The 20,942-nt window shown below is 38.3% G+C and overlaps 1 protein-coding gene across 4 annotated transcripts in view; it reads left to right on the top strand.

Annotated features, from left to right (window-relative positions):
* The window catches only part of szt2 (SZT2 subunit of KICSTOR complex), a 382,417-nt gene that overhangs the window by 89,498 nt on the left and 271,977 nt on the right, over positions 1-20,942 (top strand). For all 4 annotated transcript variants that reach the window (XM_051933248.1, XM_051933246.1, XM_051933247.1 and 1 more), the window contains exons 18-20: positions 5,420-5,514; positions 9,456-9,624; positions 17,107-17,221. In XM_051933248.1, the coding sequence (XP_051789208.1) occupies positions 5,420-5,514; positions 9,456-9,624; positions 17,107-17,221 (379 nt within the window). The remainder of the gene's footprint in view (positions 1-5,419; positions 5,515-9,455; positions 9,625-17,106; positions 17,222-20,942) is intronic.

Here is a 20,942-nt window from a genome sequence, read left to right as displayed (position 1 = left end):
GTGGTCCCCAAAGCCACCAGGGAGGACGCCCCCTCGTGTCCTGGAGGAGGCACAAGCCCTCCTCCACTCCTCCTAGGCGTCCCGGCCGGGCATGGATGCCCGCCGGGCACCACAATATATATATATATACACACATACATACACACATATATATATATATATATATATACACATACAGACAAATATATATACATATATATACACATATATATATATATATATACATATCTACATATATATGTACATACATACATTCACATATATATATCTACATATCTACATATATATATATATATATATAGCCAAATCCGCGCGCTTCGCAGCGGCGAAGTACTGCTTTTAAATTTTTATTAAGAAGAAAAGAAAACCTTTTTAAATTGAGGGAAAATATACCAATAACAATTTGTTAAGGATCTGTTTTTTTTGTGAAGCTGCCTTTACACAGCCTCTCCGCTGTTTTATAAACGAACGCCATATAAGGCCGTCCCTTCTCCTTGCTTAGCGGCTCTGTATTGTTTTATTGTTCGTTTATTACGATTGTTATAGTTATTGTGTAGCTATTTGAGACTCACTTTTCTGTTCAGGTACCTATTTCCTTTATGTAATCCGCGGATTCTCCGCTATTTTTTGTTTGTTTATTACGATTATAGTTATTTATTGATTCCCTTCTTTAGCTGACTGCCTGCTCATATAAGGCGCTCTGCTGTTTTTTTGTGAAGCAGCCTTTACATAGGTTCTCCACTGTTTTATAAACGAACGCCATATAAGGTCATCCTTTTTCCTTGCTTCGCCAAGGAAGCAGCCTTTTTATTTAATCCACGGGTTCTCCGCTGTTTTATTGTTCGTTTATTACGATTGTTATCGTTCTCTTTGTATACCACGTTGTCAGTTCAGCATTCCGGTTGTAATATGACCAAGCCGTGTAAGCGTACTGTTGAGAATGCAACGTATAGTTGTACAGGAGAAAAGCAATCTTGCCTCAAATCAATGGCAACCTTTTGTAGGTCTATGAACTTAATTTAAACTTTAGGTGTACATGATGCTTTGTTTCCGAAGTACCTGCACTCATGAAAATGTCTGTATGCGTCAGTCGCTTCATATTCTTTTCCTACATTATCAATTGTTTGATTAACCCCTTAACCGCCCTCTGCCGGATATATCCGGCACCGTTGTTTTATTGCTAACGCCATACTGCCGGAATTATCCGGCACATTTGCCTGTGGTTATATGAATGCCTGGCAAGTAGTATAACTGACGGTTTGGCGTTGGTATTATTACTACGTTGTATTTCGACAAGTCTGTGGTTGTTTTGGCCGGTCATGTGACGTGATTCGCATGTAACAGCTGTGAATATGGCGAAACGTAAACTGACTTCAAGTGAGGCTTTGCAGGCGATTTTGGACAGTTCTGATCATGATTGTAGCAGTTCTGAAGAAGATTTTAGCGACAGTGATGAGCAGCAACGTGCGCTGCATGATACTGTGAATGAAGACGCATCGGATGACGGCGCTGAGTGGGTGTATCCCCAGCATCTCAGCTGGGCTGCTGCCCGTGGTGAACTACCTTTTCTGCATTCGTTTGAGGGAACGTGTGGCTTTATTGTTGATGTAAACAATTACACTGCTGAGCAGTTTTATGAGCTGTTTGTGTCACCTGATTTGATCAGACATTTTGTTCATCAGACAAATCTGTATGCAGCACAGTTTATTGAGAAAAATCCCAATTTACCTCCACATTCCCGTGTTCGTGCTTGGTTTGACACTGATGAAAACGAAATGAAAAAATTCATTGGGATTTTGATGTTGATGGGAATAATCAGAAAACCAGATATTGAGATGTACTGGTCTACAGATCCTATGTATGCAACACCTATTTTTGCAGCTGTCATGACACGTAACCGATTCTCTTTGCTGCTGAAATTCTTTCATTTGAATGACAACAGAAACGAGCCAGATAAGAAAGATCCAAACCGCGACCACTTGTTCAAGCTACGTCCTTTGATTGATCATTTATTTGAAGCATTTCAGTTGCCCTACATGCCAGGACCGTCAGTTGCAGTTGATGAAAGTTTATTGTCGTGGAAGGGCCGCTTACAGTTTCGACAGTATCTACCATTGAAAAGGGCACGGTTTGGTATCAAGATGTTTTGCTTAGCTGAGAATTCAGGTTACATTTATAGATTTCGTGTATACACTGGCAACTTGCACAACATTTAGTGGTCAATACTGCTTGAATAAATGTAAAAAATGTAAAAAAAATGTAAAAAAGTAAAAAAACGAAAATTGTTCAGATTTCGCCTGGCGTGGGGAATATTTAGGGAGTTGGCGGTTAAAGGGTTAATCGAAGTGATCACTCGTGCTGCGTTCAGTCAGTTCACGTGAGCCGCTGTCTTGTGTGATGTTGCGATGTCCACGGCTTTATTTAATGTTAGCTAAGACCCGGCACTTTAAAAGTTTCTCGCTACAGTAATTTTAACTCCGTTACAAAGTGATCCAAAGTCTCGTTTATAGTTCGTGTTTTCCCATTAAACTTGTATGTCGCGAATATGGTATTGCAAACGGCAGCGGGAGCGTTTCTATAAACTTAATTTAAACTTACGGTTTCCACAGTAGCTGCACTTATGAATATGCTTGTATGTGTCACTCGCTCGCTTCTTATTGTTTCGCTGCCTTCTCAATTGTGTAATGAATGTTCTCTTTGGGGCTCTTCCTTGTTTTCTACATACTGCGTTCACAGTCAGTTCACGTGATTACGTGGGAGGCGTGATGACGCGATACACAACTCCGCCTCTCACGGCCATCGAGCTGCAGTCTATTACAGTATATGGACAAAAAAGAGGTTCCAGTTATGACTGTTACACATAGAATTTCAAAATGAAACCTGCCTAACTTTTGTAAGTAAGCTGTAAGGAATGAGCCTGCCAAATTTCAGCCTTCCACCTACACGGGAAGTTGGACAATTAGTAGTGAGTGAGTGAGTGAGTGAGTGAGGGCTTTGCCTTTTGTTAGTATAGATATATACACACACACATATATATATATATGTGTGTGTGTATATATATGTATGTGTATATATATGTATGTGTATATGTATGTATGTGTGTATATGTATGTATGTGTGTGTGTATATATATATATATATATATATATATATATATGTATATGTATGTATGTATGTTAATATCATCATGTTATGCAGATGAAAGTGGTAAGCTTTTCAGAGTTCTTTCTTAAAATTTGCTTGAGGCCTTTTAAGGGACTTGAATTTTATTTTTTCAGATACAGTGGATTCGGAAAGTATATAGACCCCTTTACTTTTTCACATGTTGTAGCATTGTGCTAAAATCATTTAAGTTATTTTTTTCCCCATTTCAAGCAACACTCGATACCCCATAGTCACAAATTATAAACTGTTTTTTTTTTTTTTTTTAGCCAGCTTATTCAAAGGAAAAAACTGAAATATCGCACTAATATAAGGATCCAGACCCTTTGCTTAGTATTTAGTTAAAGCCTGTTTGGCAGAAATTAAAACCTGGAGTCATCATAGATATGATGCAACAAATTTATCACACCTGGATTTGGTGATTTTCTGCCATTCTCCTCTACAGATCCTCTCAAGCTTTGCCAGTGTCATGTTAGATGGAGACTGTCACTGAACAACTTGTTTCTGGTTTTTCCAGAGATGTTCAATTGTGCTCAAGTCTGACCTCTGGCTGGGCAACTCAAAGACATTAACAGTATTGTCCATAAGCCACTCATGTGTTGTCTTTGCTTTTTGCTTAGAGCGATTGCTCTGTAGAAACGTGAATCTTTGGCCCAGTCTGTTGTCCTGAGCGCTCTGGAGCAGGTTTCCATTAGGGATACAGTATCTTTGTACTTTGCTCTGTTCTGCTTTCCATCAACTCTGTCTAAGTCTCCTTGTCCCAGCCCCTGAAAACCAATTGCACAGCATGATGCTGCCACCACCATGCTTCACTGTTTGAATGGTATTGTACAGGTGATGAGCGGTGCCTGGTTTCAGACATTACACTAATCTTGTTTTCTTCAGACCAGAGAATCTTATTTCTCAAAGTCTTAAGAGTCCTTTAGGTATATTTTTGTAAGTTCTAAGCAGTCTTCTATGTGTCTTTTACTGAGGAGAGGCTTCTGTCTGACCACTCTGCTGTAAAGCCCAGATCAGTAGAGTACTGCAGTGATAGTTGTCCTGGAAATTTCTCCCATCTCTAAAGAGGTTCTTTGAAACTTAGTCAAATTGGTCATCAGGTTCTTGGTCACCTCACTTACCACGGCCCATCTCTCATAATTGTTCATTTAGGCCTGGTGGTCAGCTCAAGGAAGATTTGTGGTTGTTCAAAACTTCTTCTATTTAAGAATTATGAAGGCAGCTGCTCTCTTGTGAACTTTCAGGAAACTGCCTTTGGAAGCAAAATCAGCACAAGAACTGTGCGTTGGGAGGTCAGTAAAATGGATTTTCCTGACTGAGCAGCTACACACCAGCCTATGATTATTATGTGCAATGCCAATCATTGCCTGGAGTGATGGAAAGCACCATACCATTGGACTCTGAAGCAGTGGAAACATGTTCTCTAGAGTGAGGACTCACTCTTCACTGTCTGGCACTCTGATGGATAAATCTTTTGGACTATGTAGTGTCTACTGCCAAGTTTGATGGAGAAGTTTAATGGTCTCGGGCTGTCTTTCAAGGTTTGGGCTAGGCCTTTTGGTTCAAGTGAAGGGTGCTGTTAATGCTACAGCATACAAAGACATTTTAGACAATTGTGTGTTTCCAACTTTGTGGTAACAGTTTGATTAAGGCACTTTTCTTTTCCAGTATTACTCTGTCCCTGTGCACAAAGTCATGCCCATAAAGACATGGTTTGATGAGTTTATTGTGGAGGAACCTGAGTGGCCTGCTCAGAGACCTAAACCTCAATCCCACTAAACACCTTTGGAATATCTTTGGAAATGGAATGCCGATTGAAAGTCAGGTTTACTTGCCCAATATCAGTACTTGACCAAACAAATTCTGATTTGGCTGAATGGACGTAAATTCCCACAGATACACTCCCAAATCTGGTGGAAAACCTTTCCAGAAGCATGGAGGCTGTTATAGCCACTAAGGGGCACCAACTCCATATTAATGCACATGGTTCTGAAATGGGATATCCAACAAGCTCATATAAGTCTGATGCTTATGCGTCCACAAACTTTTGGCCATATATTGTATGTCTCTCTTGTGTGCTTTGCTTCTGTAGGCAGTTTATCCAGACCATGTTCTGTATATACATGAAGATGTTTTCTGGGTGTAGGAATAGCTTCTTAAGAATGTGTATATTAGCAATTTGTATTTGATTAATGTACACACTGTATTTTTTATTCTGCTCATATTTAATTTCTTTATTTTTTTTTTGATACTTTAGTGTGTGTCCCAAAATGGAAATGGAAATGTGGAAATTCACACATGCATTGTTCAGTATGTTCTGTTTCCTCCCCATTCAACTTCTTCTAAAGACAGGTAGGGCTTTTTTGAAAATACTGTGTTTTTTTTAAGTGCTTCTATATCCTTTCAAAGTTTTGCTTTAGCATAGTTCAGCAGGGTTGGAATGTATTAATAAATAAGAAAGTCTGAACACTTCTTTTTATATATGGGGAAATGAGTGATGTGATATGTTCCATGTTATTCATGCCATTCACAGCTGATAGGCATCTGCTTTGCTTTCTGAAACCATACATAATATCAGGTTCATTTTTATTGTCATGTGTACATAATACAATGAAATTCTTGCTTCAATATCTCATGCAGACTAGTGACATCATGCAATACCAACAACGGACAAAGAAAGAAAGAGAGAAAAAGAAAGAAAGGACTTTATTTGTCCTTAAGAGGGCATTTGGCTTTTTACAGAAGCCATTTACATAAATAAATACATAAATAGGTAGTTAAATAAGTAAATACTGTAAATAAATGTATTCACCCTCTTTGGTCTGAACACACACCAGAGTGGTTATAAAGCAAGAAAATTAAAAATAAAAAAGTTCTGACTTGGCTGTTACATTCAAAGTGAGACATTATGCATTTGCTTTGCTGTTGGTATAAAGGAGCCCAAGTAGTGTTTCTTAACACGCTTCTGCTGAATAATTAGTGGGCTGAAAGTACTCAGTATTAGTGTGATAAGAGAGAGAATGTGCAGCATTGTTTATAAGGCACTCAGTTTTGTTTCAATTAATGGAAAGTTGAGTGGAAGGAAAAAATGTGGCAGAAAAAGGTGCACAAGCTACAGGGATAACTGCAGCCTTGAGAGGATTGTGAAGCAAAAGTATCCGGTACGTGGGCTACAACTGTTGCATTCCTTGTGTCAAGCTACTCCTGAACCAGAGACAACATCAGAAGTGTCTTACGTGGGCTAAGTAGAAAAACGGACTGAACTGTTGCTCAGTGGTCCAAAGTCATTTTTACAGAGGAAAGTAAATTTGGCATTTCATTTGGAAATCAAGGTCCCAGAGTCTGGAGGAAGAGTGGAGAGACACAGAATCCAAGTTGTTTGAGGTCCATGAGGTCCAGTATGAAGTTTCCACAGTCCGTGATGATTTGGGGAGCCATGTCATCTGCTGGTGTTGGTCCACTGTGTTTTATCAAGTCCAAAGTCAGCACACCCGTCTACCAGGAAATGTTAGAGCACTTCATGCTTTCCTCTGCTGACACGCTTTATGGAGATGCTGATTTAATTTTACAGCAGGACCTGACACCTGCCCACACTGCCAAAAGTACCAGTACCTGGTTTAATGACTATGGTATGTATCACTGTGCTTGATTGATTGGCCAGCAAACTCGGCTGACCTAAACCCCATATATCGTCAAGAAGAAGATGAGAGACATCAGACCCCACAATACAGACGAGCTGAAGGCTGCTATCAAAGCATCCTGGGCTTCTATAACACCTCAGCAGTGCCACAGGCTGATCGCCTCCATGCCACGCCGCATTGATACAGTAATTCATGCAAATGGAGCCCCAACCAAGTATTGAGTGCATACATGGATATACTTTTCAGTAGGCCAATATTTTGTGTTAAAAATCCTTTTTTTTTTTTTTGGTCTTAAGTAATATTCTAATTTTCTGAGATACTGAATTTTGAGTTTTCATTGCCTATAGGTCATAATCAGCAAAATGAATCTATATAATATATGAGTTTTGCTTTTTGAATTGCATTACTGAAATAAATTAACTTTTCAATGATATTCTAATTTATTGAGATGCACCTATAGAGACTGTTGGTTTTTCTGATGTTAAGATTCAGACAATTGTCTTTACACCAAGAAACAAACTTCTTCACCTGATTCCTATACTGTCTCATTCCCTTTATCAATAGTCCAGATAGTCAATTATCCAGAGCACCATAGGCTTGTCCACCTGCATATCTCTGAGTTTACCCCTTAACAGGGATGGCTGGATGGTATTGAAGGCGCTGGAGAAATTAAAAAAGATAATCCTCACAGTGCTGCCAGATTTGTCCCAGTGAGAATATGCCTTGTGAAGCAGATAAAAAGTAACATTCTCCACTCCAATCTTTGTCTGACAGGCAAACTGCAGTGGGTTTAGGTGGTTTACTATAGGTGTACTCATATAGTCCAGGACCAGTCTCTCTAAGGTCTTCATGATGTGAGACGTAAGTGCCTCTGGTCAGTAGTCATTAGATGAAGATGTGCCTACCTTATTTGGATATTTTCCACAGCAGTGGCACTTTCTAAACCTTTACCGAGTGACTGTACAGGTGACAGAGGACACCACAAAGTTGGTCAGCACAGGCCTCGAGAATTCGAGGACTGACACCATTTGGTCCTGCAGCTTTTCCTGTGTGTAGCTTCCTCAGTTGTTTCCTTACTTGGTCTTCAGTTATGGATAGTCTATACTGATGGTCAGAGGTGGACTTGTCACTGGCCATTCCAGTTGATGTGGTAGGTTTTGTTGATGCAGTAGTTATGGTGTGGGGAGACTAGTCATTGGAAGAAGGTGACAGTAGGAGGTAAAATCTATTAAAAAATTGGTTCAGGGCGATAGCTTTGTCCACATCCCCTTTTAGCACATGAGCTTTGGATTGCTCGAGTCCCGTAATTATACGCAATCCATTCCACACATTCTTCATGTTATTCTAAGTGGGTTTGTTTTCTAATTTGTCTTTTTTAGGCATCCTTTCCTTGAGTCATCTTTTACTTTAGCACACTCTGTATGTCCTTCAGAACCTCTTTGTCACTGGATTTTGAATGCTTTCTTTTTCTCATTCAGGAAACCTTTTAGCTCCTTAGGGCTTATTGTTTGTAAAGCATCATGCTGTCTTTGTGGGTACCACTGTATCGACATAGAAGTTAATATAGTCCGTGATACAGTGAAAGAGTCCCTCAGTCTCGTCTCCATGTGACTGTCACATAATTTCTCAATCTGTGTTTTGGAAGCGTTCATTCTGAGCCATTTCATCCTCCAGGCTCCATTTCTTCACTATTCTCGTGGTAACAGAATGTCATCTAATAACAGGCTTGCAGCTGGGAATAAGATAAATCAAGTTGTGGTTAGATTTGTATAAAGAAGCCAGTAGATTAGATTTAAAGGCATCTTTAACATTTAAATACAGCAGGTCCAGATTGTTATTTACTCGAGTGGAACCAGTCGTAAACTGATAGAAATTTGTCATTGTTCGTTCCAAAGTCACAAGATTGAAGTCACCACATTTTGTAACTTCAAGGTTGGAGTGTGTCATTGTCAAAGTGCTGGTAACAGAAAGAATTATTTCTGTTGCTAGGTCCCCATTTGCGAAGTACATTTTGTAAAGTTTGACAAAGTTTGAAATTCCCAAACCTTTCAGTGATTTTGTTGAACTCAAGGCAGAGCAAATTGATCAGGGTTCCCTCGTCACTACTCTTGACCAATGAATGAGGGGTGGATCTTCAATTCAAATACTCAGTCCTATGCAGATTGCAATTCTTGTTCATGCCTTACGTTGATTTTCCAAAAGCTTTTATTTAACAGTATTTCAGAAAAAAATGCATGTGTTTTGTTTGATGTGAGCATATGACTAGATAACTAACGTGGTTATATGACAAGAGTAGCATGAGATTTTTTTCTTTCCCATCTCCTTTTTTTTCTAAGAAAACATGCGATTAAAAATGTTTCTCAGTCATCACAACAAAACATATGGGGTAATTAATATGTAAAAAAATACCTGTTTTGGGTAGTCTGTTCCTTTAAACATTAATTAGTTAATTTCATCTCCATTAAGTGTTCTTTACACAGAACATAGTAGATATTTTTTATATTCCTATTAACAACATCGTAACAGTGTAAATGACTGAATAATATGAAAGCAAATTATGGACTGAGTATTGTTTTATAGTGTTTCATATTTGGGCTTTGCCTTCACTTGTATATAATGAATTTTTTATTTTTTTTTATTTTGCTTCTTTAGTTTTTCTACTGATGACGACAATGACACAGAAGTAGAAGCAATTGAGGTGGATACAGAACTTAACTTGGTGACTGAATGCTGGGTGGAACCACAAAGTGGCCTAGTTTTTAGCAGTTTGAACAGCCATTCACATCTTCAAGGACTGTCTTATCAGGAGATACCTAAAGCTGTATGTCCTTTATATATCTTGACTTATTTTTTTGTTAAAAATAAAAAGTTAATTAATTATGGTAATTTCTATAATATTGCAGTATTAGTAGAAAAATAACATACATAAACAAAAGAAGTAGAAATTTCTTTCATTAAGTGATAAAAATTCATGGTAGTGTATTATGTTGAATATTTTCATAACATCCACATATTCAAATTGTATCGTGTCAGTAACTAAAGGGTAAATCATCATCCTCCATCTATTCATCCATCTTCTAAACCCTCTTAATCCTGAGCTGGGTTGCATCTTGTACAACTGAAATAATACATAGGTTGCCTTTTAGAAAAGTATCTCCAGTCACAAAGGAGTAGTATAAGAATTGTTTATTTTTTGTTTATTTATTTATTTTTTTAAGAACAAAAGTTATTTTGGTAAATGCCTCCATATATTAATAACACATTATTTAGTGAATTTTTACTTACTTTAATTTGTAAACGATTTAATCATTTTTGTTTATTTAAAAGTTAAATGAAAGTGCACTGTTAGTGTATTTTTAGTTTTACTTTTTTATTTTGTTCTTAATTCTATTGTTTAGTCTTTATTTATTTTTAGTTTTCCACCATTTTTATTTTTTTAGTTTTTATTTAGTTTTTAGTTTTTCAGCAGTTTGAGTTTTACTCAACAAAAATATTCACATGTACTGTGCAAGTCTAAGAACACAATTTTCTTTACACCGTATATACTTGCATATCAGTCTGGTCTTGAAACCCGAAAAACTGATCATAAAATCAGACCTCAACTTATACGCCCTTTCAAAAATACAACACTTAAAATTTTTTTTTTTTTTTTACACATCTTCTTGAATACTCAAATCTCAGTTTCTCAGACACATCGAATTTTGTTGTACTAGCGCAGTTACCAATTTCTTTTAATTTAAAACCAGCTTCATATTTTCTTCTGATCGAACGCTCCATCGTAGATATGGGATGCTCTTACGATAAAGGTATATGAGGGTGTGAGATACAAAAAACACAAAACAGTGCAAACGTCGCTTTGGAATAGTTTGGGTATTACCGTGTGGTCATGTAGGCACAATACATAGAAAAAAGAGGCAGTATGCTCTGTGGTTACTCTCTTAGGTGGGCGTTACCATATTGTAATCTCCAATAGGGTGAGTTTTCCGCATTCGACTTATATGACCGACATTACAAAATGCCGGAAATTATAAGGTAAAATCAAGCCCCGACCTTTCTGCGGGATAATGTAAACGCGAATACTGTATATATGGTAATTGTTTCATTTTTGTTATACCTGTCAACTTAATACATACAAATTTTACTGTCTGTTATTGAACTAAATATTCTTATGATAAACTGACAGTTCAAGGCTTTCAGTGTAATCAAAAATGCAGGAATCAAATAGGTAGTATACTCTGATGTCATTTGTTACTTTAACCTTAAATACATTAAAGCAAATAGTTATTTAATTTAAAAATGCTTTCATTTTTATTTGTATGATTCATTTTGTGAGCAGTACGATCATCGCACACATAAACCCTTACATGTATTTTTTAATAACATTAATAACAGAAATAGAGATGAAAGGTTTTCCAAGTGTATAGTACATTTCCACAGGTACATCAGATGGTGAACATCTATTATAGCAACATCTCAGATTGTTCACATTATAATCATCATACCAAACCTAGCTCCTTGTGAGACCAAATTGGGTGAGTATAATTTAGCACCACATGTAGGAATAAACATATTTTGGCAATTGGGAGTGCTTAATGACACAATTCTAATATCCAATTGTAAAACAAACAGTCTTCTGCAGTTACGCACACTCAGCTCACATACACGTGGAGAAGAACATGCATACTCCATACAGGCACTGACCAGGCTAGCAGTCAAACCTGAACTCATGATGTTGTGAGAGGAGGAACTTACTTTGAGACACCACACTGCCAGTGTTAAAACAGAAAAAAAACAGATTAAAACTAAATATATACGTGTAATGGGGGCTCAGTTGATAGTATTGGTTGCATGCTACATGTCTGGTTAATCTATCACTGCAATTATACCACCAAAAAGCAAGCAATACCTTTAGTCACGCCATTTGGGGGGGAAAAAAAATTGACTGCCTTGATTCATAAATATCTGTAGCTAGCTACTACACTGATCCACACACTAAATAAATTCAGGGAACCTTTTGATTATGTTAGTTTACAATGATTTGATAGCTACATATGACTATGTAATATAATAATACCAATTCTATGTATCACTTAAATTCGCTTTTGTTTTGTATAACGCTCTTAAGTGAGTATACGGTCAGAATGCAAGCGCAAGTGTCCAGCTATATTGCAGCAACACAAATAATTAAATCTTACATTTTACATACAGTCCTGCGGTGGGTTGGCACCTTGCCCGGGATTGGTTCCTGCCTTGTGCCCTGTTTTGGCTGGGATTGGCTCCAGCAGACCCCCGTGACCCTGTGTTCGGATTCAGAGGGTTGGATAATGGATGGATGAATGGATTTTACATACATGTAAAAAGGTTTGGGAAGTTGTTTGATGCAACAGCGTTTATTTGTATAGCATATTTCCATACAAAACATGCTTCTCATAGTGCATTACAAGATATCAAAAGAAGTAGTTACAAGCAAAGAAGAACAAATTATAATTAGATAAGAATAAAAATGCATAAATAGTATACAAAAATGAATAAAGCCCATGTTACTAAGATGGTATATGTGCCCAAAAAGAAGAATTCTGACTGAATTTTCGGTACCATTGCACGCGTACTGAAGTGTCAGCACAGCACTGCCAGATCTAAACACTAGCGTGGAGAGTTGCTCGCATGCTGAAGTGTCTGTAGCTGCAGGTGGAAGCTACCATCACAGTTTATGTAACTGATCTTTTCCTAAATAAGGAGTGGCATTGCACATATACTTTGTCACCATGCCTATGTCGATCAAACACAGGAAGCTCTGCAGTCTACTTGCGACTTTATTCTGTAGGAAGTAAGTAAATAAATAAAATAAGTAGGTAAACAACATTCGATGTGGCATTTACATAAGTAACATATAAATGTTTTTCATATAAAGACCATCAAGGAACATAATTGCAAATGTAACTTTGCACGATACCTTGGCTAGCTATGTAAGCACTGCTGTTTCGTTGAAGGACATGCATGTGGCATATTCACTGGCAGGATGATGCCCAACCTGTTGCTGCATCCAAACGTTGCCATCTTTCACCTTTTCACCTGGTGCAGCTGTGTTGTTGTTATGAGTGAGTGGACTTTTCTTGTGTGGAGGGCTTCTGTTCTCTTTCTCCGATGTAGAACCCCATTCCTCATCTCAGTTCACCTCTATTAAAGCATGTCTTTATTTGAAAACAGCAGTGTCAGATTGAGGGGAGTGTGAACGTGACTGAGAGAATAAAACTGAATTAAAAAAAAAAAAAAACCTTTACAAGTACCTTAAATTTACACCTTCTGTTACAGACTCAAATCAAATGTATGTTTTTATTGTATATTAGTAAGAATAAGAGCTGCTCACTACCCAAAATGATAAATCTAGGAAGTGCCCAGAATCAAACTGGCAACCTCTTGATTATGAGTCATCAGTTCTTACCGCTGCACCACCCAAGCAGTCGTGTAAGCGTCATACCCTAACCCGATTTCTTTTTCTTCGGTTATATTCCTGAATAAAAGCGCACTTGTTTTGTTATATTTGTACCTTTTGTGAAAGTGTGTATTTGTTATTTGGGCTTCAGTCTTCACACATTATAAACTTTATGTCAAAATTTTGTCATTAGTACTATAACATGAAAATGTTTCTGTTTTAGGTATGTGTTCAACATTTCTTGCCTCGCATTCCCTGTCATCCTACATTTACCCAGATCATTGTAGATATGGAACACACAAGATATGCATGTGTTCCAAAAAAACGATATGTTATTTACCCTATACAACTCCAGGCACCTCACACCCAAATAAACAGATTTGAACTGGGAGAACTTTTTGTCCGAGTTGAGCTGCGGCGGTTGGGGTGGTGACGGTGTGATAGCAGGCTGCTTGCTGCTTGTGCTGATTCACACATTTGCAAACAAAAAAAAAAAAAGACACTAATGGAGAGGTACAAAGGAATTTAAGGTGGCCCAGGATTATGTCTTTTTTCGTAGACTTCAGGGATTCTAGTGTTAAATGTATTGTTTTTATTTTTAAATGCCTGTCCAATTTTAAGGTCAGTTGAACAGGGTGGACAGAAAAAAAATCTGTAGGGGTTCCAGGCTAAAAAGAACACCCCAGCCCCTACTGGTCATTCTGCCTAACATATATGTTTTTAAGCAGTTTTATTTATTATTTTTTATAGACTATATATCTTAATGGATTTGACACATTGGGGCTTATGGCAATTTGGGGAAACTGCTCTCATTCAAACATTTAAATGTCACAGGTGGCTGCACAGGACTTTGATCAGGTGATGGTGATGCAGACCACCACAAAATAACCGGAAAAGAAAACCGAATAAAGTAAAGATTAATGAAGAGTATGATAATTACATGCAAATTAAGTTTATTACGGGTAGATCTAAAATGTATTCAGGAAAAACACTACATTCTGAGACAAGGTAGCAATTGAAAAACACATGCACATAACTTGAAAATGACTACTGGAAGCTGACAGGACTGGCCTTCCAGAGTGATTCAAGGCCTGGGATTACCAGCATGGAATACCATCAGGAGTTCTCTGGGCACTGGCTAGGCTTACAGAGGAATATCAGCCGCATTGTTCTGTACTGGAACAGCTTCATCCTAAAGCTTCCCCTGAAATCCATGGAGGAGAATTTAATGGTATTGCGAGCAAGAGAGTTGCCGCAGTACTGTGAATCTTAAGAGTGGCACTGAAAAACGGAGAAAAGTGGAGAGCAGAAACTGCAATGGAAGAAGCAGAGCCATGACTGTGGCACAAAGTGCTACTGAGCATAGTTGCCAAGGGAAGATCTGGTCTCCAAAATCTTGAGGTCCACTGTTTTGAAAAAGCACAAGGGAAAGAGTGACAAAAACTGGTACAGAATGAAGGTCATGGCAGCTGTAGAGGAGCAGAGTAGTGGTGATGAGATGGGACAGCAAGGAGCCTGGACCAAATGGGAGTAGGTGATGGAGCTTAAGATCATGTGGAATGATCTCTGGAATGGTAGATCAACACCACATCAAATTCCTTATTTAGGCTGTTTGTGATGTTCATCCAAGTCATTCTAAACTGCACTGCTGGTGCATGCCGAATGACCAACTTACCCCTTCTGTCAGATGCCCCAGGGCTTTTGCTGACCATAGCTATAAGTGACGGCATGACCATGTTGTCCAGGCAATTGCTGATATCATCTGTAGCACACTTAACATCTGCTGTAGAACAACGCTGGTCAGAAACACCATCCGCTTTGTCAAAGAGGGGGAAAGACCAACTATAGAACCACCGGAACCCAAGTGAGTCGCTCTTTATTGTGCCTAATAGAAAGCAAAGAGCAGGCTTAGGAAAGCAGCTACTGTTCAGTCCCCACATTATGAAAACTACAATGCAGGCAGAAATTTTGTTGCGGTCTGACTCATTAAAGCAAGTTCTTTTGCTGGGCCTTAATGTGCAGTTGGAAAGAATGTATAGAGGAAGCCAGCAAGCTGAAAAGATACAAATCTGGAGAGTTAAGAACAGTTGGTACAGAATAGACTGGAATGCTACAAGTAAGTGTTGGAGGACGGTTGTTTTGGCGTTGGAGGCTGTTCGCTCTTCAAGGTATATGCCACACTCTGTATAACGGTAGGGAGAAGAAGCACAGCCATTTCTGTGTCCAAAGACACAGCCAAGAAGCTGTCAAGATGACTCTGGCTCTAGATGGCAGATACGTGAGTTGCTGCTAGGGCACAGGTCAGGTTGGACGGGCAACGGTGTATGATTTTTTTGAATGACCCAAAACGCCCAATGATTTCATGTAATGTCATAGATGATGTGCCCTAGCCTAGCATGTTGTAGATGTTTCTGGAAAATCATAGCTGAACACACAAAAAGATGGGTGTTTCAGTTTGATTAACATAAATCATGATAGTATAAGCCCATTAATATTAGATTTAAGAGGTCTACGACTCTAAAACACAATCTGCATTCCCGAAAAATGTAAACCTTTTGGGGAGAGGTCATAGTCAAAATAAAGCAAAATCAAAGTTTTGGATGACTTAGCCCAACTGGTTATCACCTCCTTATGACCATTTTATGCTATTTTAAGTATGTGTTAATTTTTTGATTCAGAGGCTCCCAGTATCTGTGTTGTCACTTCCCATGGGAAGGAAGAATAATAGTGTTGCAATATAGCAATCACACAAAGTGCCACAGCAGAGTACTAGGAAGAAAAACAGAGTAATTATAGTTTTGTGCTATTTAAATAATACAGAGTTGCCATTTGACTGTTTAATCAGAACCCGTAATCAGGATATTCAAGAATAACCTAATGACTCTTCCACCTGGATTTAAATGTTCAGACCAATTGTGCATCTTCTACACAGATTATGCTACAGTCATAGGAGCCAGTAGATAAAAAGCTGACATCCTAGTATGTTTTTTTCACTCATGTACAACCTTAGTATTTCTACATCTTTAGGTTGTAACCTATGTTTCAATATGTACGAGTTAATAAAAAGAACCATTTTATATTAAACCCTAAAATAACTGAAGGCCATGTGATTTTAATCCCAATTTCTGATAATAACTGCTGCAGGTTTATTTAAATTAACTGTAGTACTAGGGTGTTGTACCGTGTTAGCCATTATGAATGTAGAGAAAAGCCAAGCAAAATGACACCTTTTATTACAATATGCAAGCTTTCAAGGCAACTCAGGCCCCTTCTTCAGGCAAGATGTAATCAATTTTTACATCTTGCCTGAAGAAGGGGCCTGAGTTGCCTTGAAAGCTTGCATATTGTAATCTTTTGAGTTAGCCAATAAAAGGTGTCATTTTGCTTGGCTTTTCTTTAAATTAACTGAAAACTACAAATATAATTATTTGAGCAGCTTGTGAATGACACATTTCAGGAGTCGGTTCTACTAGAAATACATGCATAAATTAATTTCTGTCTTTCCTCCATAGTCAGAAATCAAATTCATTTTACGATATTTTTAAGATGGATAAAATTTGGCTTTGGATAGTGTTGTAATGTGTTTGGTAATAGACTGGTGTCAGAGTTAACAGAATTTCTTGCTTGTTTAGTAAAACTGGTGCTTAGTCCTAATCCTAATCCTAATTAGTCCTAATTTTAAAAGGATCTGGTTGCTGTCTGTATTATTAATAAAAAGTTCCATTTTTGCATTTTCTGTATTTAAAGATAAGTTATTGCTCATTCACTATTTACTAGTGGATTTTTTTTAAAGGTTAGTTAGTTAGTTTTTATGTTTCACTATATATTTATGTTACAAAAGTTTGATTTTCTGTTTTAATTCTTTTGTAGATTTTTCCTTATGATCTTACCTGCATATCTACAATTCTAACATTTGAATATCTGAGTCAGTTGTGCCAGAATAAAGACCATATATCCCCTATTGGTGGTATTAAAGAAGAAGGTGGTAAGAATGATATATACTTATGTGTGTATATATAGTACAATTTAACACAATTTAGTGTAAATGATTGATCACAGTAAATGTTTGGGATTATGTTAATATGTTCTAAATTTGTGACATTTTTAACTTTTACATTCAATATAATTTTGTATATCGTAAGCCATATGTGTTTTATGAAATTAAAATAGACAATCTTCAATTAAATTGAAGGCAAAATAGCAGTGGTGCTATCCAGTTATTAAATGCACTAACAAACAGGTTAAGTGCATTTTTTCACCCCACATTTGCACATTTTGCAGCCTTGTATCTTATCAGATATAAACTATGTGGCCAAAAGTTTATAGACACCTGAATATCACACCTACAGTGGTGTGAAAAACTATTTGCCCCCTTCCTGATTTCTTATTCTTTTGCATGTTTGTCACACAAAATGTTTCTGATCATCAAACACATTTAACCATTAGTCAAATATAACACAAGTAAACACAAAATGCAGTTTGTAAATGGTGGTTTTTATTATTTAGGGAGAAAAAAAAATCCAAACCTACATGGCCCTGTGTGAAAAAGTAATTGCCCCCTGAACCTAATAACTGGTTGGGCCACCCTTAGCAGCAATAACTGCAATCAAGCGTTTGCGATAACTTGCAATGAGTCTTTTACAGCGCTCTGGAGGAATTTTGGCCCACTCATCTTTGCAAAATTGTTGTAATTCAGCTTTATTTGAGGGTTTTCTAGCATGAACCGCCTTTTTAAGGTCATGCCATAGCATCTCAATTGGATTCAGGTCAGGACATTCAGAGGTGGATTTGCTGGTGTGTTTTGGGTCATTGTCCTGTTGCAGCACCCAAGATCGCTTCAGCTTGAGTTGACGAACAGATGGCCGGACATTCTCCTTCAAGATTTTTTGGTAGACAGTAGAATTCATGGTTCCATCTATCACAGCAAGCCTTCCAGGTCCTGAAGCAGCAAAACAACCCCAGACCATCACACTACCACCACCATATTTTACTGTTGGTATGATGTTCTTTTTCTGAAATGCTGTGTTCCTTTTACGCCAGATGTAACGGGACATTTGCCTTCCAAAAAGTTCAACTTTTGTCTCATCAGTCCACAAGGTATTTTCCCAAAAGTCTTGGCAATCATTGAGATGTTTCTTAGCAAAATTGAGACGAGCCCTAATGTTCTTTTTGCTTAACAGTGGTTTGCGTCTTGGAAATCTGCCATGCAGGCCGTTTTTGCCCAGTCTCTTTCTTATGGTGGAGTCGTGAACACTGACCTTAATTGAGGCAAGTGAGGCCTGCAGTTCTTTAGACGTTGTCCTGGGGTCTTTTGTGACCTCTCGGATGAGTCGTCTCTGCGCTCTTGGGGTAATTTTGGTCGGCCGGCCACTCCTGGGAAGGTTCACCACTGTTCCATGTTTTTGCCATTTGTGGATAATGGCTCTCACTGTGGTTCGCTGGAGTCCCAAAGCTTTAGAAATGGCTTTATAACCTTTACCAGACTGATAGATCTCAATTACTTCTGTTCTCATTTGTTCCTGAATTTCTTTGGATCTTGGCATGATGTCTAGCTTTTGAGGTGCTTTTGGTCTACTTCTCTGTGTCAGGCAGCTCCTATTTAAGTGATTTCTTGATTGAAACAGGTGTGGCAGTAATCAGGCCTGGGGGTGGCTATGGAAATTGAACTCAGGTGTGATACACCACAGTTAGGTTATTTTTTAACAAGGGGGCAATTTACTTTTTCACACAGGGCCATGTAGGTTTGGATTTTTTTTCTCCCTAAATAATAAAAACCATCATTTAAAAACTGCATTTTGTGTTTACTTACTTTACTTTAATGGTTAAATGTGTTTGATGATCAGAAACATTTTGTGTGACAAACATGCAAAAGAATAAGAAATCAGGAAGGGGGCAAATAGTTTTTCACACCACTGTATATTAGAACATTAGAAAAACTTAGATGAGAACAGGCCATTAAGCCCAACAGAATTTACCAGTCTTATCCACTTACATCAAGTGTAATTTTGAAGGTCCCTAAAGTCCTACTGTGTAACATACTACTTGGTAACTTATTCCATGTTTTTATGGTTTTGTGTGAAGATAAACTTCTTAATGTTTGTGTAAAATTTATCCTTATCTAATTTCCAAATGTTACCCTGAGCTTGATGGACCAAGAGTCCAATGACAAGGACGCTTTACACCACTCCAACTCATGCTTGGCATTGCACGGAGATCTTAGACTTTTGTGCTGCTGTTCAGCCAAGGAAACCTATTTTATGAAGCTCCCAACACAGCAATTCTTGTTCTGATGTTGCTCCTAGCAGCAGTTTTTCAACTCTGTTGTGAGTGATGCAACAGAGAATATGTTGTTTTTACACATATGGCTCAACAGTGCTTGGTAGCCTTGCTCTGTGAGTTTTCATGATCTGCCACTTCATGACTAAGATGTTGTTGCTCCTAGATTCTTCCACTTCACAATAGTAGCACTTACAGTTGACTAGGTGAATCTAGCAGAATAAAAATGTCTAGTACTAACTTGTAGCAAAGATGGCATCCTATGACAGTTGTGAATGATTAAGGTCTCCGTGACCCCTTGAACCCTCAGACTAGACGTCAGACACCAGGTAAAAGTCCAAATAAAATATTTATTATTATAAATAAGTGCACAAAGCACCCTCCTCTCCACAATACTCAATAATAAATCACAATAATCAATAAACAATAACCAATCCTCCACTCCCAGACGTGTTGCCACCCTTCCACCCAGCTCAGCTCGACGTCTGGGATTTCCTATAGTCCTTTTATATTCCTTGACCCGGAAGTGTTTCCCATCCTACAGTCCATGTGATTTCTTATCACTTCCGGGTCAGATAAAAAGTCCTTTTCTTCAACCCGGAACTTGCCTACGACAAACTTCCGGGTTATAGGGCACAAACTCCTCTCTGGGCCTCCCTGCAGCGTCATCTGTTGGCCCCTGTGATATCCATCAGGGCTGTAAAGGAAAACTCCATCGTCCATGATTCCCTACTGGTATTCGGGGCACTTCCATGCAGCAGGGACAGCTCCATCTGGCGGCCTGGGGGTGTTGGCCAGGGTGACAGGCCGGCCATAGCCCACACAGTACCAGATTTAAGATTACTAGGCTCTTCATTACAGCCCATTCTATTTTCAGTGTTTATTGGTGGAAATTATATGGTTATATGCTTGATTTTATACACCTTTAACAGTGGATGTGGCTGAAAAACCTGAACTCAGTTATTTGGAGGGGTGTCATACACTACATACAGTAGTTAGATAGATAGATACTTTATTAATCCCAAGGGGAAATTCACATACTCCAGCAGCACCTTACTGATACAAAAAACAATATTAAATTAAAGATTGATAATAATGCAGGTAAAAACAGACAATAACTTTATATAATATTAACGTTTACCCCCCCGGGTGGAATTGAAGAGTCGCATAGTTTGGGGGAGGAACGATCTTCTCAGTCTGTCAGTGGAGTAGGACAGTGATAGCAGTCTGTCGCTGAAGCTGCTCTTCTGTCTAGAGATGACACTGTTTAGTGGATGCAGTGGATTTTCCATAATTGATAGGAGCCTGCTGAGCACCCGTCGCTCTGCCACAGATGTCAAACTGTCTAGCTCCATGCCAACAATAGAGCCTGCCTTCCTCACCAGTTTGTCCAGGCGTGAGTCGTGTTTCTTCTTAATGCTGCCTCCCCA

The sequence above is a fragment of the Erpetoichthys calabaricus genome, chromosome 10 (genome assembly GCF_900747795.2).
Source record: "Erpetoichthys calabaricus chromosome 10, fErpCal1.3, whole genome shotgun sequence".
NCBI classification, from domain to species: Eukaryota; Metazoa; Chordata; class Cladistia; order Polypteriformes; family Polypteridae; genus Erpetoichthys; species Erpetoichthys calabaricus.
Note: the sequence above shows the minus strand (reverse complement) of the source record. Positions and strands in the feature narration are given on the sequence as shown.